Source organism: Verticillium dahliae, genomic scaffold, assembly GCF_000150675.1.
Source record: "Verticillium dahliae VdLs.17 supercont1.9 genomic scaffold, whole genome shotgun sequence".
Taxonomy (NCBI): domain Eukaryota; kingdom Fungi; phylum Ascomycota; class Sordariomycetes; order Glomerellales; family Plectosphaerellaceae; genus Verticillium; species Verticillium dahliae.
Genome location: NW_009276929.1, coordinates 908,762 through 921,912, shown reverse-complemented (window position 1 = coordinate 921,912; position 13,151 = coordinate 908,762). Strand labels below are relative to the sequence as shown.

Here is a 13,151-nt window from a genome sequence, read left to right as displayed (position 1 = left end):
TGAACAATCCCCAATCCAGTATACCTGTTCACCTTGATCTTGAACTCGTAGTCGCCGATGGTATCTATATCCACCGATATACAAGTAGAACATTCCAATCTCAACATGCGCTCGAGGACCCAAGTATCCGACGATAGGAATGATGCACGCAACTCTTGAAATATGTAATCCAAGTTACCTGGCAACATACCGATCCCATGAAGAGCCGCCCGATGGAGATGCCTGATACTGTGGTTCGTCGTCTCCCGCAGCCTCTTCGCCAACTGTGCTCTCGAGGAACTGTGGTCACCTTGAGCCATCGCGTGCATCGCTAGCTCCCGTCGAAGGTTGTCCGCCGTCGCCTGTTCAATATCACCCCTGTATTCGTCATGGGTGGAAGCCACTTGCACCGCTGCGTGATTCATCACACCGTCCAGCCCGTTGGTTGCCTTGGGCTGAAGAAGACTGCCCTGTTGCGTCTGCCTGCACAAGGCATCGGCTCGATTGACGATATCACGCTGGGCGTTCGCAGCATGGTCTTCTCGGTTGTCTTGGTCGTCTTGGTCTTCTTGAATGCCCTCCGCAGTAGCGATATCTTGTCTAACCTGGATCAGCCTGTCGGACCCTGATGCTCCGGCGTGTGATGTCGCTTGTATCGAGGTGCTTTGCGACGAGTCATCGTGTCCCTCAACCCTCACTTGATCGAAAGAGGCCTTGTTAGATACTTTGGCCATGTCAGCGAGAATTGCGCTGACGTCTCCTTCCAAGCGTCAAGAACTACTTCTATGCCGGTGTTAAGAGCAGTGTATGTCATTTACATGATCAAAGCAAGCATACCTAAGAGGCAGAGTCGGGCACATCGTGGATCGAGATTTCTGTAGTACGTCATCCAGGTGGCATCAAGTTCGAGGACCTCGTTTCTGTAAAATTCCATCGCACGCCTGAACTGATCTGGGCTATTTTCTATGGCCATCCATTCCGAGGGTGTGAAAGACCGAGTCAGATCAACGACTGCAGCGAGAGGTAGCTCCGCTATGCCATCAGTCTGAGCATATCGCAGCTGGGAAATGTGCCGGGCGAGTCGCTTCGTATGGCTCGGATCGGATGAGCGCCTGTTCTCTTTAATTCGGTGGTTGAGAGCGAATTCGGCTATTGCAGCAGCATCAGTGCGCTTGTTCTTGGCGATATCAGCAGCCGTGCGACGAATCCTCCGCTGCTTCGACGCGACGTCCGGAGCGCTGTCCTCAAATCGCTCTGTCATCGTTCTGTCGAGGATGCTGCGTGCAGTGTCATGTAGTGCGTTGGTGTTGGGGTGGAAGTAAGGAAGTGGACCAAAGAGGCCGGGTGGGTGCTCGGCTTTGACCTCAGAATCCTTGCCCGAATCCTCGCCTAAGAGCAGTCTGCCGATCAGAGAATTCGAGATCGGCCAGCCAGTTGCCCGAGGTTGTGCCTCGGCATAGGTAGACTATATAGGGGTCACTACTTCTAGCTCCAAGCAGTTACAGAGACACAAGAGTGGACCAGAAACAAACAGCAGACTACGAGCAAAGGGGCATATAACGAACGTTGTAGGGCAAGTACAACATACGTGCATATGAAGAGCAAGACACGGAACAGCGTGGTATGTTCAATGACTCGCGACAGGTATCCCCTCAAAGCCTATAAAACAATTTAACGACCAGATGACATTTCACGTCCAAGTGTGGCAAAACCCTGAGAACTGCTGAGAGAGATAATGTTCAACCCAGGCATGACGTCTGTACAGGCGCGACCTCATGCACCCATAGTGATGTGAAAATCGTGCAAGCAGCACAGGGAAGCCGAACGGTGTGTGAAATACACCCTAATAACAACGAGACCTTCAGCCACCACTGAACTACCGCCTTGTACTGTCGATGCTGTGCAGAAGTGTGAGGGGCGATGTTGGGTGGAATTGAGAAAAGCAGCAGCAAAAGCATCAGCACCGTCCTCCCATGTCACAGGGCTGAACAAAACTTAAATGAAATGTATCCGATACGTGATTCGCCGCTTCAGAGTTTGTAAATGGAAAACAATGCGTACAAAAAGAGCTCTATTTCATTCCGTGATATCTTCCTGTGGCCGCCAGCCTTGCTCGAACTTCATCATGGATGATTCCTACTCATCTCAACCATGCCTTGACTCTGCGCTTCCATCGGCTGTCCAGAACCCACCTATGAATATATCCTGCAAATCAGCCTATCCCGAGAAGCTGGCTGGTCGGGGATTGCGGGGCCAGGACGTGGCGAACAAGGCTGAACACCCCTCGCCTGTGACGATCTGGTAGTTCCTGCCTCACCACAAGAAGTCATCAGGATGGTCTGAGCACAGAGACTTAAGCTCAGGGTTATCGTCTGAACCACTTACGCAGAAAAGTTCATGTATCTTGATAAGACGAGCCTGATATCCAATTTAATCAAATCGAGAGCCCGCCTCGCGGCACCTCGAAAGTTGATGAATAAGGAACGCCCTTCACGATTTCTGTCCCGTTATATTGCTGAGAAATATTCGAAGAGGCGTCAATGTTCTCTCCCCTACTGCCTAGTTGATACAGTGCTGAAGATTGGTTTGCGCCGGCCTCGACGCTCGGTGGTGTGCTGTGTGAGAGCAACCCTTGTTGCAGGGGCCGCACAATATTGACGCTTGACTGCGGATCATGCAAGGCTAGATTGTTGGGCCAGCTCTGTTCATGAAATCCGTTCGGATATGGCAGCGGACGATTGGCCCCAGCGTTTGCTCGCCTGGTTGGGGGAGGCTGACGCGTCCAGGAGAGAGCTTCAGGAGTAGCAGGATGAGAGGCCGCCGAAATGGCGAGGCGAGCTTCAAGTCTCGATATCATAGCTTTGATCTCCTTGAAACCTTTGTTTTGGTTGGCTATAGCCAATTTGAACTGTTCTTGTAGTGATGTACAAGTCGCTTGAGCTTGCTTCATACCGGCATCCTGGTAGTTGATCTGTTCTTCAGTCTTCTTGAGTCTGGCCTTGATTCTCTTCATTCGCTTTGCAACGCTTTTGGGCCTAGATCGAGACTCTGTGATTGTCCCCGATTTCGCAGTCACCTCTGGCTCTCTGCGTTGATGCGAGCTTGGCTGTGCTTCGTCGATAGCCTGTCGAGAACGGGGAGGCGGATCACCCGACTGTTGCTTCTTTAGAGATTGTTAGAATTGCTATGGACGTTAAAGACTCACCAAAAGCTTTTCAGGGAGGTCGCTTGAAAGCATGATCAGGCCCTGATGGCAGGCCTTTTCACGAGTCCAGTGCCCTCTCAAGGTAGTTTTCTTTACATACGACTTGCCGCATCCGGCCTGGGTACCAGGTACAAACTCATCACTCATGCAGACATAGGCCTTTTCCCCTTCGTGGTATCGGCAGTGCGCTCGCAATTGCTTCTGACCTCTTGCGGTCTCCGGAAAGCTGCGTTGGCACTTTGAACAAGACATGGTAAAAGGTTGGCGAAATACGGTGCGATGGAGGCAAGGTCATCAGCCCCAGTGACTGAGAGACAGGCTAGCTTAAAAGAATACAACTAATGCTCTAGGGCCCACTGGCTTTTGTGTCTTTTGTACGCTCCTGCCCAGACGTGGATGCGCACCGGGTCGACCGAGTACCCAGGGCTGTCACTTGTATGACCTGAGACTGGGCTGAGTGCCTGCTCTGTCGCCGGGACACCATGCCAATTTAGTGGCGGATTCACCGCGACAGCACAGACCAGCGTACAGGAATACCCGGGGCTGCGCGTCGGGCGGCACGAGTAGACTGGCCATCTTCATGGGTGGTGGAGCACTGAGCCAGGGCATCAGCGGGAAGGGGGTGTGATACGTCGTTTTGCGAGATAATATTCACGGATCATACCGGTGTACGGAGAAGGAGGTACCTCGGTCCATGAAATTGCATTACACATGAGCGGTATCGAGATGATGGATGGTGCTTGAGGAGGACGACTTCACGTCCGAGTCGCCTGATCGATAATGCCGTCCGACCTTACTCCCCAGCTTTAAAAACCATCCACAAGTCCTTCCCGTCTGCCTAGAAGCCTTTCCAGAAGTGTTGGAGAGTCTTCGTTCCAGAGCGTGCAACGGCGATACACTGCAAATGACGGTAGACACCAAGAACACGGCCTGCTATGTCAGCAAATGCGTGATCCAGGAACCAAGAGGAGTAAATGCCCACCAAGTGGAAGTCCTCGTTGGGGACCAGAAGAGCGAGCCAGATAGAACAAGAGAATAGGAGCATGAGGACCATGTAACAGGCCAAGAGAACGGTTTGCCTTCTCATTTGACGTGGCTTCCAGTTCAAAGTCACGACTTGGCGAAAGATGTACCATCGATGAAAAAGTTCAGCGCCAGTCCCTTGGCCCAATTGATCGGATTTAAGAGAGTCAAGGAAAGAGTCGAAAGCGCAAAGCACGGCTGAGGTTGCGGCGAGTGTCAGGAGAGCGAGTGTCGAGTACTGGGCAGCTTGATGTGGTCGGACATGCACACCGGTGGTGACCACGAGACCAGAGTATACCGGGCTGATGAACGCCAAACACCAGAGCCAGCTCTCTGAAGTGACGAGACGATGCCACAACAGCCTCTTCAGGATGTCAGTCAGCTACTGATGTCCGCGAGAAGGGGCCGACTCACTTCTCCCGCAAAGTTCCAGCCTGTGCCGAGAAGCAAGACAACCGGCTTGTCGATGTTCAAGAGAAACACAACGACGGAAGCTACAAGATGGAGCATCTCGATCGCAAAGATTCTGATGTTGAACCATTTGCTCTTCATCGAGGCCAGGGGTTCATACGGCTTCCTCAAGGAGGGTACGGCGAAGGCCGCATGGTTGGCACTCCGAATAGCAAGTGTAACGGCCATGAGCGTTATGGCGACGGTGTCTTGTCGTACTGCCATGATTTCCGCGCTGAGGACATGCGTAATAGGACGGACGAACCCTGTATAGCGTAACGGGGGGTGCGGACTTCTTTTACTAGCAGGCAAGTGCACGTGGGCCGTGGACCATGGAGAAGTCTGACGGCTGACGGCTTTTCGGACGCGAAATTATAAAGAATCCAGCGCTCATTAGGTTTAGGCTCAAATGTACATACTCATAATGCTGTTTCCTTCGAGCACACGCAAGACGACGAATGATCAGGGGCAGAGGGCAAGGACATACGGCTCCAAGGGGACTCTGGGGAAGGACGCAGTGCGTGTTGTATGCGTCCGCTTGTCTTGACAAGGGCATTAAATTAGGACTCTTGGGAGTGTGTGCCGGAATTCAAAAGGTCGATTTGGATGTCGAGACAGCTTGACGTTGCAACCCGAGGCCGACACGGGCGACGCGCACCGACTTCGAACCCCGCCTCGTCTGGATGAACTTGCAGCCCCAGTCGCCGTAGTACTTGCGCCTGTCAAAAATCAGGTACTTGGACCAACTACGAGAGCAGATCACCCCCCCAAACATAAGCTCTCCAGCAGCGTCAACTTAGAGACGGTACGGGGCGTAAGGTGTTGACAAGTACTATGTATACCAGTTGAGTCGTTGCTCGGAGACCCACCCTGCTGTTGTGCAGGGCCGCCGGATTCCTGAATCCCTGAAGCGATGAACAACCTTTTGATCGGCCGGCAGTCAATTTTCCACGGTTTTGGAGCTTTCCTGTGGGTGTTGTAAGCGCAATTCTTACACCCGGTACGGGGCGTAAGGTGAAATAAGTACGCTGTGCACACACACACACACAAGTTTATTACGCCTGGTGGCCTAGAGCCAATAAGGCACTATTTGCTATTGTACACGGTCGCTTCCTCTAGTCTGTCCGAATCTCCCAAGCCCATAATAGGTCATCTTTCCGCTCTTGCTTTCTCGTCTTCTGTCTTGCCGCCGGTTTCTCGTGGGGTTTAGATTGTATTGGCAAGCTGCTTGAAGGCTATTCTTTAAGTGTTCAGAGTCCTATCTACGGCGACTGAAGCGGCGCTTACTGTTGTTGATACGAGGTGTGGGTGTTAGGTTCGGTTAGTAGAAGAAGGGGGGTTTTGGTGTGTTAGGCCCCGCAAGGGATCACACGTTCTCTAGTCGGCCCGTGGCCTTCGCAAAGCGTATCGTAGCTCGGACTGCTTTCATGTCCGGCTTCTAATTATCACTATTTGATGTCGTCTTACCTCCTAAATGGAAGGAGATGTTGTCTCTTTGTGTGCTAGGGCGCATGAGTGTCTCGGCTCGTTGTGTTGCCCATCGTGTGCATCGGAGGAGAAAGTGCTCCACCGTCTCTCTCGCTTGTCCGCATGCGCATTGGGCTGAAGCTACTGCCCTGATTCGGAAAAGTGAGGCGTTCAGTCTCGCTATGCCTGTCCTGAGCTGGGCTAGTATGCTCGCCTCTATCTAGGAAAGGTTATTATATAGTTCTCGAGTGTGCTTGCCGGGTAGTGCTATGTCGACTTCCTTCGAGAGTTTTCCAATATTATCTGGTAGTCGTCTTTCCATACGTAGTTTGCGCCTTGCAGCGTTGAGGGTGGTGGATCGCATCTTTGGGAACTGTTTTTCAGGCAAGGCGCCATCTCGGCTGGCCTTGCGTGCTTCTCCTTTCGCTTTCTTTAGGAGGTCGTCGTCGAGATGGCTCGGAAGCTACACGACTGAGATGGTGTTCCCGGTTTCTCGTAGTCGGGTGATCGCCTCGTAGATGCAGCGAACGTACTCTTGTCCAGACTGTTGTTGGGGGTTTCGAAGTGTTAGTACCGCGGCTTTGTTGCTTGTTAGTAGCGTCACGGTCTGCCCCCTCAGCTGCGGCAGAAATCGTAACGCGTATGCTGCCGCTACTAGTTCTCCGGAAAATGGGTTCTGATCGGTCCTTATGCCGTGGGTGAAGGAAAACGTCTCGAGCCTCGTCCCTGGCCCCTTGACGGTTCCACCGACGCCGACTACCTCGTTTCGTGCTGAGCTGCTTATAGCGATGCGCACCGTGGCCTCCTCATCGACCCGCGTTAGTGTTGTATCCTCGTCGTTCCATTCAGTGACGGTCTGCACTCTTTCCATCCACGGCGGCAGTGTGAATGGGTTGATTGTTTCTAGGTCCTCTATTAGAATTTCGTTGAGCGAAGTTGCTAGTTGGAAAAATGGTGAGCGGTGGAAGCGCCTGAACTTCTTTATGCGAGAGGTTAGTTTTCGAAGCGGGTTGGTCTTAGGCAGTGCGTGGAGATCTGTCCATAGCTTGATGGCCCTTCTCGTGAATCGCTCTGGTGCACTGGCGATGTGAGCCTCCGCTTCTGCTACGCTTGTGGCTATCGTGACGAACGCTCCAATAATTGCCTGCGCTCCGACCTTTTGGACGCGATTGATTGCTGCTACCGTCCGGTCTTTGCATCGGTGCCTCTAGACGTTAGAGGCATAGTCCACTACTGGGGCCACGGTGGCCGTGAATAGCTGCCGTGCTGTCGCTGGGGTTAATCCTCTTAGTCGCTTTAGCTCTATCGTAGCCTCTAATCCCTTAGTCGCTACTCTTGTAATATGTTCCCTATACCTGAGTCTAATGTCTATGATAACGCTGAGGATCTTGACGTGCTGTTTGGGCTCGACTGCCTGCCCCTTGATTGTGAAGGGTTCCGAATCGGATCTTTTGGCCTAGCGGGTGAAGTGGATGACTGTAGTCTTGTCCGCTTCGAAAGTCGCACCGCTTCTCCGCTCCCAGTCCAATGCTTTCTCGATGATCGCTTTAATCCCTTTACGGTTGTCTTGCGTGGTTGGGCCGGCGACCCAGGCTGTGAAGTCGTCGACGAAGGCTATAGCCCCCCTATAGCAGTTGATCTTCTATTGTATAAGGTCCGCGTTAAAGAATAGAAAAAGGATCGGTGATAATGGCGACCCTTGCGGTAGTCCGGCCTGGGGTAGAGTCCGAACCTCTAATGCTTGACCGTTTACCTGGACTGTCGCTGTGCGCTCTGAGCAGAATGCCTCTACCTAACGAAGTAAATCTTCTAGAATGCCCCTTGCCCTTATTCTCTGAATGAGTCTCTCTTTGCACACTCTATTGTATGCTCCCTTCACATCGAAGCTCACGAGGCTAACTACCCAACGATTTCGCTATGCCGCGTAGATTTGTTCTTATAGTAATATTAATGCTTGTTCTGCTGACCTCTATTTGCGGGCTCCGAAGTGATTCGTGGGTAATAGGCCGTGTGTCTCGACTGTATGGGAGATCCTCTCCGCAATAACCGACTCGAGAACCTTGCCGAGCGTTGCGAGGAGCGAGATGGGCCTCCAAGCCTTAGCGATAGTGTAGTTACCTTTGCCCGGCTTCTTGAGCGGGATAATCTTAGTATGCCTCTATTGGTCGGGGAGTACTCCTTCCTCTAGTGATGCGCGAAAAATCGCTAGGACCCTGTGCTTGACGGCTAGCTAAATCTGTTTCCAGACTATCGCTAGCAACCCGTCCTCACTGGGTGCTTTCTACGATTTCGTCGCGAAAAGCTGGCGCTCGACTTCTTCTATCGTGATGTCTGGCATATTGATAGCCGATTCGCGCTACGGCCTCTCGTATTCCTCTTCGATGTGCTCTAGTAGGGGCGGAAAGAAGGTAGTAAGTAGTTCTTCCGCTTGCTCTTTACCGTTGGTCGTCCGCGTGCTATTAGCCTTGCTGCGTCGTCACCCGACTTGAGATACTTGGCGGCCTTCTAGATGTTGTCGTTATCGGCTAGAAAGTCGTTCTAATGAGTTTTCTTCTGTTGTCGAATGCTATCGTGGTATTGCTTCGCTGCTCCCTTGGCCGTGTTCTCTAGTGCTTTATCGCTCCGCCCTGCCCGTCTCACTGCCCTCGCCCGGTTTCTCCAATGTGTGTGGATGTAGCGGAGCTGCGTAAGATCCGCCGTCCACTAGCGCTTCGCGTATAGCGATGGTTTGGCTTTCGGTGTCAAGGTCTGTACTGTTTCTAGTACTATTAATATAAGTCTGTCCGTCTTCTCTTGAACCGTGCCCTCTATCGGGACTATCTCGAGTGCTGTGGAGATTCGGGTGTTGATTTCCTTCTATGGCGCGTTCTTGAATAGAGGTCGGTTCTAGGCTTTCGGGGTCGGAACTGATACGTTAAAGATCGTTTCGATGGTGCAGTAGTCCGACCCGTGTTCTGTCCTGTGCGTCGTACACTTGATCATGGACGTAGCTAGGTCCTCTGACAATAGCATAAGGTCGATTGTCGATTCGTGGTCCCCGCCTTGCTATGTCTTCGTGCCCCGTAGGAGCATGCTGTAGAGGGAGAGCTCGTTCATTAGGTCGATGATATTATCAGCTTCACCCTGTCGTACTGGAGATACGTCGTCTCCTCCTTATAGTTGATCGTGGCGATTGAAGTCGCCTGCAATGACCACGTCCACTACCTTCCCTGCGGCTCTCCTAGCGTCCGCGACCACACTATGTATGGTGTTGCACGCTTCCTGTAATGCCTGGGTGTCTATCCCCTGCACGTACACGGACACCACTAGTACCAGTCTCTCTAGGAGCTGCAACAGTGCTGCTGTCATGTCCGGAGACTCTGTTAGTACCTGTTCCGCTTCTAAATCCTTCTTTATCTAAAGTATGCTTCGGATCGCCTATCGTCCTTCCCTAGTCGTTGGTGGGACTATCTTTGTCTATCTATGATGTCCTATCGGAGTCGTTAATAACCGTCCCTTAATTATCCGTGCCTGTGGTTCCTGAATGACTAGCACTATAGCGTCCTGAATGTCCTCATCGTTTATGAGGCTCTCGTGAACCTCGCCGCGTTTTCGCATATTGAGTTAGATTATTCGGAGCGTACTACTTATTTAAAGACGGGTATAGCTTCTTGTAATTTCTGCTGAACGATGTATGAGGACCTCCGTAGGGAATATATTTAAGGATGGTCTTAGTGTAAGTACTGTGATGGTGACCCTCCTTGGCGCATTTCCCGCATGCCTGGGGTCGGTCGTACTAGTGAGCTTTGTGGCCGAAACCAAACTGTTGATAGTTGTAGCACTAGTCGAGACGAGGACGAGGTTTAAAGACCTTGGCCCTCCTAGATTATCCTCCTGTATAAGCGTAACCTTCTGCGATTAGTCTCTCCGCGTCCCTTCTCCTCGTGAGGTAAATAATTATTAATCCGTAGGCCTTCGTAACGTCTCTATTGCTTAGCTAGCTAACTTTCGTAACTTGAACGTCGTTTTCTTTGCTAATCTCCTTAGCTGCTCTACTACGGATGTGGTTCGCCTTATCTAAGACCGCCGTTCGGCTTACGTAGTCTATTTTAATAGGATAGAGTTCGTCTCGTAGCATCCGAGCTCCTCTAGGCAGCTTAGCTTCTACTAACCGTTTCACTATAGTGTGTTCCTGCTCGTTTCTATAGGCAATCCTGATTCGAGGCGTTTTCGGATCTTTGGTCACGGCCAGGCAACGCTAATTAGGTTAGCTTTGGTCTATCCTAACCTCGCCTTCCGTGAGGGTACGAATAGCGCCCGGTGTGAGTTATTTATCTTGTTTACCCTCGATCCTTGATGTGTCGATTGTGTAGAAGTGCGTGTCCGTTGGAGTTGTTGTGGTAGCCTGCCTCGTATTGCTGAGTTGGCCGGCTGGTGGTATCTGGGCGATGTCTGCGTAGGATGGCTCCGACCTATCCTGCCTAGCGATTGTCGTAGTGTTTGCTTCGATGCTCGTACGTAGGCTCTGGGCTTCGTTCGTGGTCGTATGGAGGGCTTTCCTAAGCTCCTCTACTTCGTTCTGGAGCTCCTTAATTCTTCTCGACTGAGACTGGGACTCTTCTAGGACCTTTCTTATGATCTTCGTCTGTAGTTCCATCTGTTTTTCCATAGCGCGTAGCAAAGTCCTTCCGTCCAGCTGCCCTCCACTGGTCCCGGGGGTTGGTCGTCGTACCGTCGATTTAGTACTGCGCCCCTTACTTCGCTTCGTAACTTCCGTATCGTCGGTCGCATCGTCGGTTGCTTGATTATCGATGGCTTCGTTATCGATGGCTCGATTGTCGATGGCTTTGTTGCTCGGCTTGCGCTTCGGTCGAAGTTGTCGTCTCTTAATACTATCCCTCTCTTCTTCATCCGACGCGATACGGATCGTGTCGCGTTCGATCGCCATGGCTGCAGGTGGGGCGCCACGTGGAGTGGGATCCACTAGTTCGCGTCGCGCCGTCCCACGTCAAGACTAACCTACCTACGATCAATCTGCTGCCGTACTTCAACGAAATAATAAATGATTTCAATCTTCGAGTCTGTCTGTCCGCTGCTGTTCCTCGGTCACCTGTCTCTTTGAATACAGTCGGGCAGTCTTTCAGCTGGCAGGCTGGCAGTCGGGCCATCTTTGACGCGCATTCGCGACCAACCCTCACCTTATAGACATACGCTGTACATGTACAGAAACATACATTCTTTTAGCCCTTCTATTCGCCGCACACCCATCACGCAGAAGTGTATTTCGACCATGGCCGCTAAATGACGAGCAGGAAGCCAGTCGTGATCTTCTGAGATGGATTTAGTGGCTTGCGCGCGCTTAAACGAATGGTGAAAAGCCAAAGGCGACTTAAGCGATTAGACCCGGCCCGATTAGACCCGGTCCGCCGAGCGGGCAAAAGCAGGCATTGGCCGACGGGCAACGACAGTGAGCGCACAGACCATGTGCTGTCTGATTCAGGTTCAGATCGGACGCGCGTTGGACAGCGTTGTTCGCAATTTGCTTGCCAAAGTTAGGCTTGTACTGTCAGGCATTTTTTTTCGCGCTCCTTAAGGTATGTGGTGAGGCGCGGACGGTACGTGTCTTGCAGTCGGCTGCCGGTCAGAAGCACACACAGACATTCGTAGCGCAGAGCAGGGCCGTTCACGCGTCATGAGTGCCCCACTTCCGCTTCTCGTCCACGAGGCGACAGGCGAATGCTTCACAGCTCTGGTCAAGGTCGTGATTGCCTGTCCACTTCCGCAACAGGTGAGCATGGAACTCACGAAGCTTTGGATTCAGTCGCTCGGCGGGACCTGTCAAAAGCATGTCGGCTCGACAACGACGCACGTTTGCATCGAGCCGAGCCAGTACTATTCCTCGAGCCACGATGTCAGAATGGCAAGGTCGAGGAACATCGTTCTTGTCACTCTGGGCTGGCTACAGGATTCTTACGCCGAGGGCAGGTTCGTGAATAGTTGCGACTACGACCTTGCTGCATTGTGTGCACACGCCGCTCCGTTGCGGGGGTGCGTGATCGCTTTCACATCCAGCTATCCGCGATCTCGTGGCGTTCCTGGTTTCAAGCTTGTCGAAGAGCATATCGTCAATCTGGGGGGGATCTGCGATCAGGGCAGCGAGCCTATCCACACCCTGACACACCTTTGCGCGACCGAGGAGGAGATTCGTCATCAAGGCAGTTACGTGAGAAATGTCCTCCATCGGGCGAAAAGCGACGAGGACAAGGCCTTCCATCTCGTCAACCACCAGTGGCTTGTGGAATGCCTGAGGCAGGGAAGAAGGGTAGAAGAGGACCTTGATGTCCTGCCACTGTCCTGGTGATGAATATATTGACTCGCGAAGTAGACGCGGAGAGGGCAAAACGGAGGCAAAGCCGGGAAGACAGGACGTAGAGACGGAGCGAGCTGAGGATGGCTGAGTATAGGGATATCACAGCCGAAAACAAGGGAAAAGACAAGAGAAAAAGAAACATCAGGATGATAGAGGCCTATGGTCAACTTGAGCGAGCGTCATGCGCCTCTGTTGGTGCCAGCCACTGCTGTGTGTGATCTTACTGAAGGTCTAGTCCTCGAAACAGGGGCGAGCGGATTCGCATGCAACCAAGAGTGCTGGCGCGTCAGGTCAGCTTAAGAGCATATCACGAACGTCTCTCTATAAAAGGCGGCTGCGCCCAGCACACACCAGCTTCCGAATAGAACTTCTTTTTCTACTTCATACCCTCGCCAACCAACCTCTGTGATTTCGTCATGCCGCCTGACCTGCCAAGCTTTCCCGCGTCCGGTTTGATCAACCCAGCTTTACGACGATGAATCACAAGAGTGGCTCGCAACCCAGTCCGGCTCGAGAAAATTCCCCGACCAGGGGGACAAAGAAGAAAGAGGCAGGCAAAGAAGACCAAAGCGTCTCAACAGCGTCTGAAAGTGCACAGACCGTGCCTGACATGGCATTCCGATCCGCCTTCACATACAGGACATCTCTCCCATCCAGAATGCGAGGAGACACGCTGAT

General features: G+C 52.2%; 2 protein-coding genes across 2 annotated transcripts; both read right to left on the bottom strand.

The window, feature by feature from the left end:
• Positions 1–1,977: 1,977 nt before the first annotated feature.
• Positions 1,978–3,436, bottom strand: VDAG_05213 (uncharacterized protein; the record flags this gene model as incomplete). Its single annotated transcript, XM_009654949.1, has 3 exons — positions 1,978–2,287; positions 2,365–3,133; positions 3,185–3,436. The coding sequence occupies 2 exons, from the start codon at positions 3,434–3,436 to the stop codon at positions 2,414–2,416; spliced, it is 972 nt and encodes a 323-aa protein (XP_009653244.1). The 3' UTR covers positions 1,978–2,287; positions 2,365–2,413.
• Positions 3,437–4,022: 586 nt separating this feature from the next.
• On the bottom strand, positions 4,023–4,882 carry VDAG_05212 (uncharacterized protein; the record flags this gene model as incomplete). The annotated part of the gene is made up of 2 exons (XM_009654948.1): positions 4,023–4,571; positions 4,622–4,882. 2 exons carry the CDS (start codon positions 4,880–4,882, stop codon positions 4,023–4,025), a joined length of 810 nt encoding a protein of 269 aa, XP_009653243.1.
• Between the last annotated feature and the right edge of the window lie 8,269 nt (positions 4,883–13,151).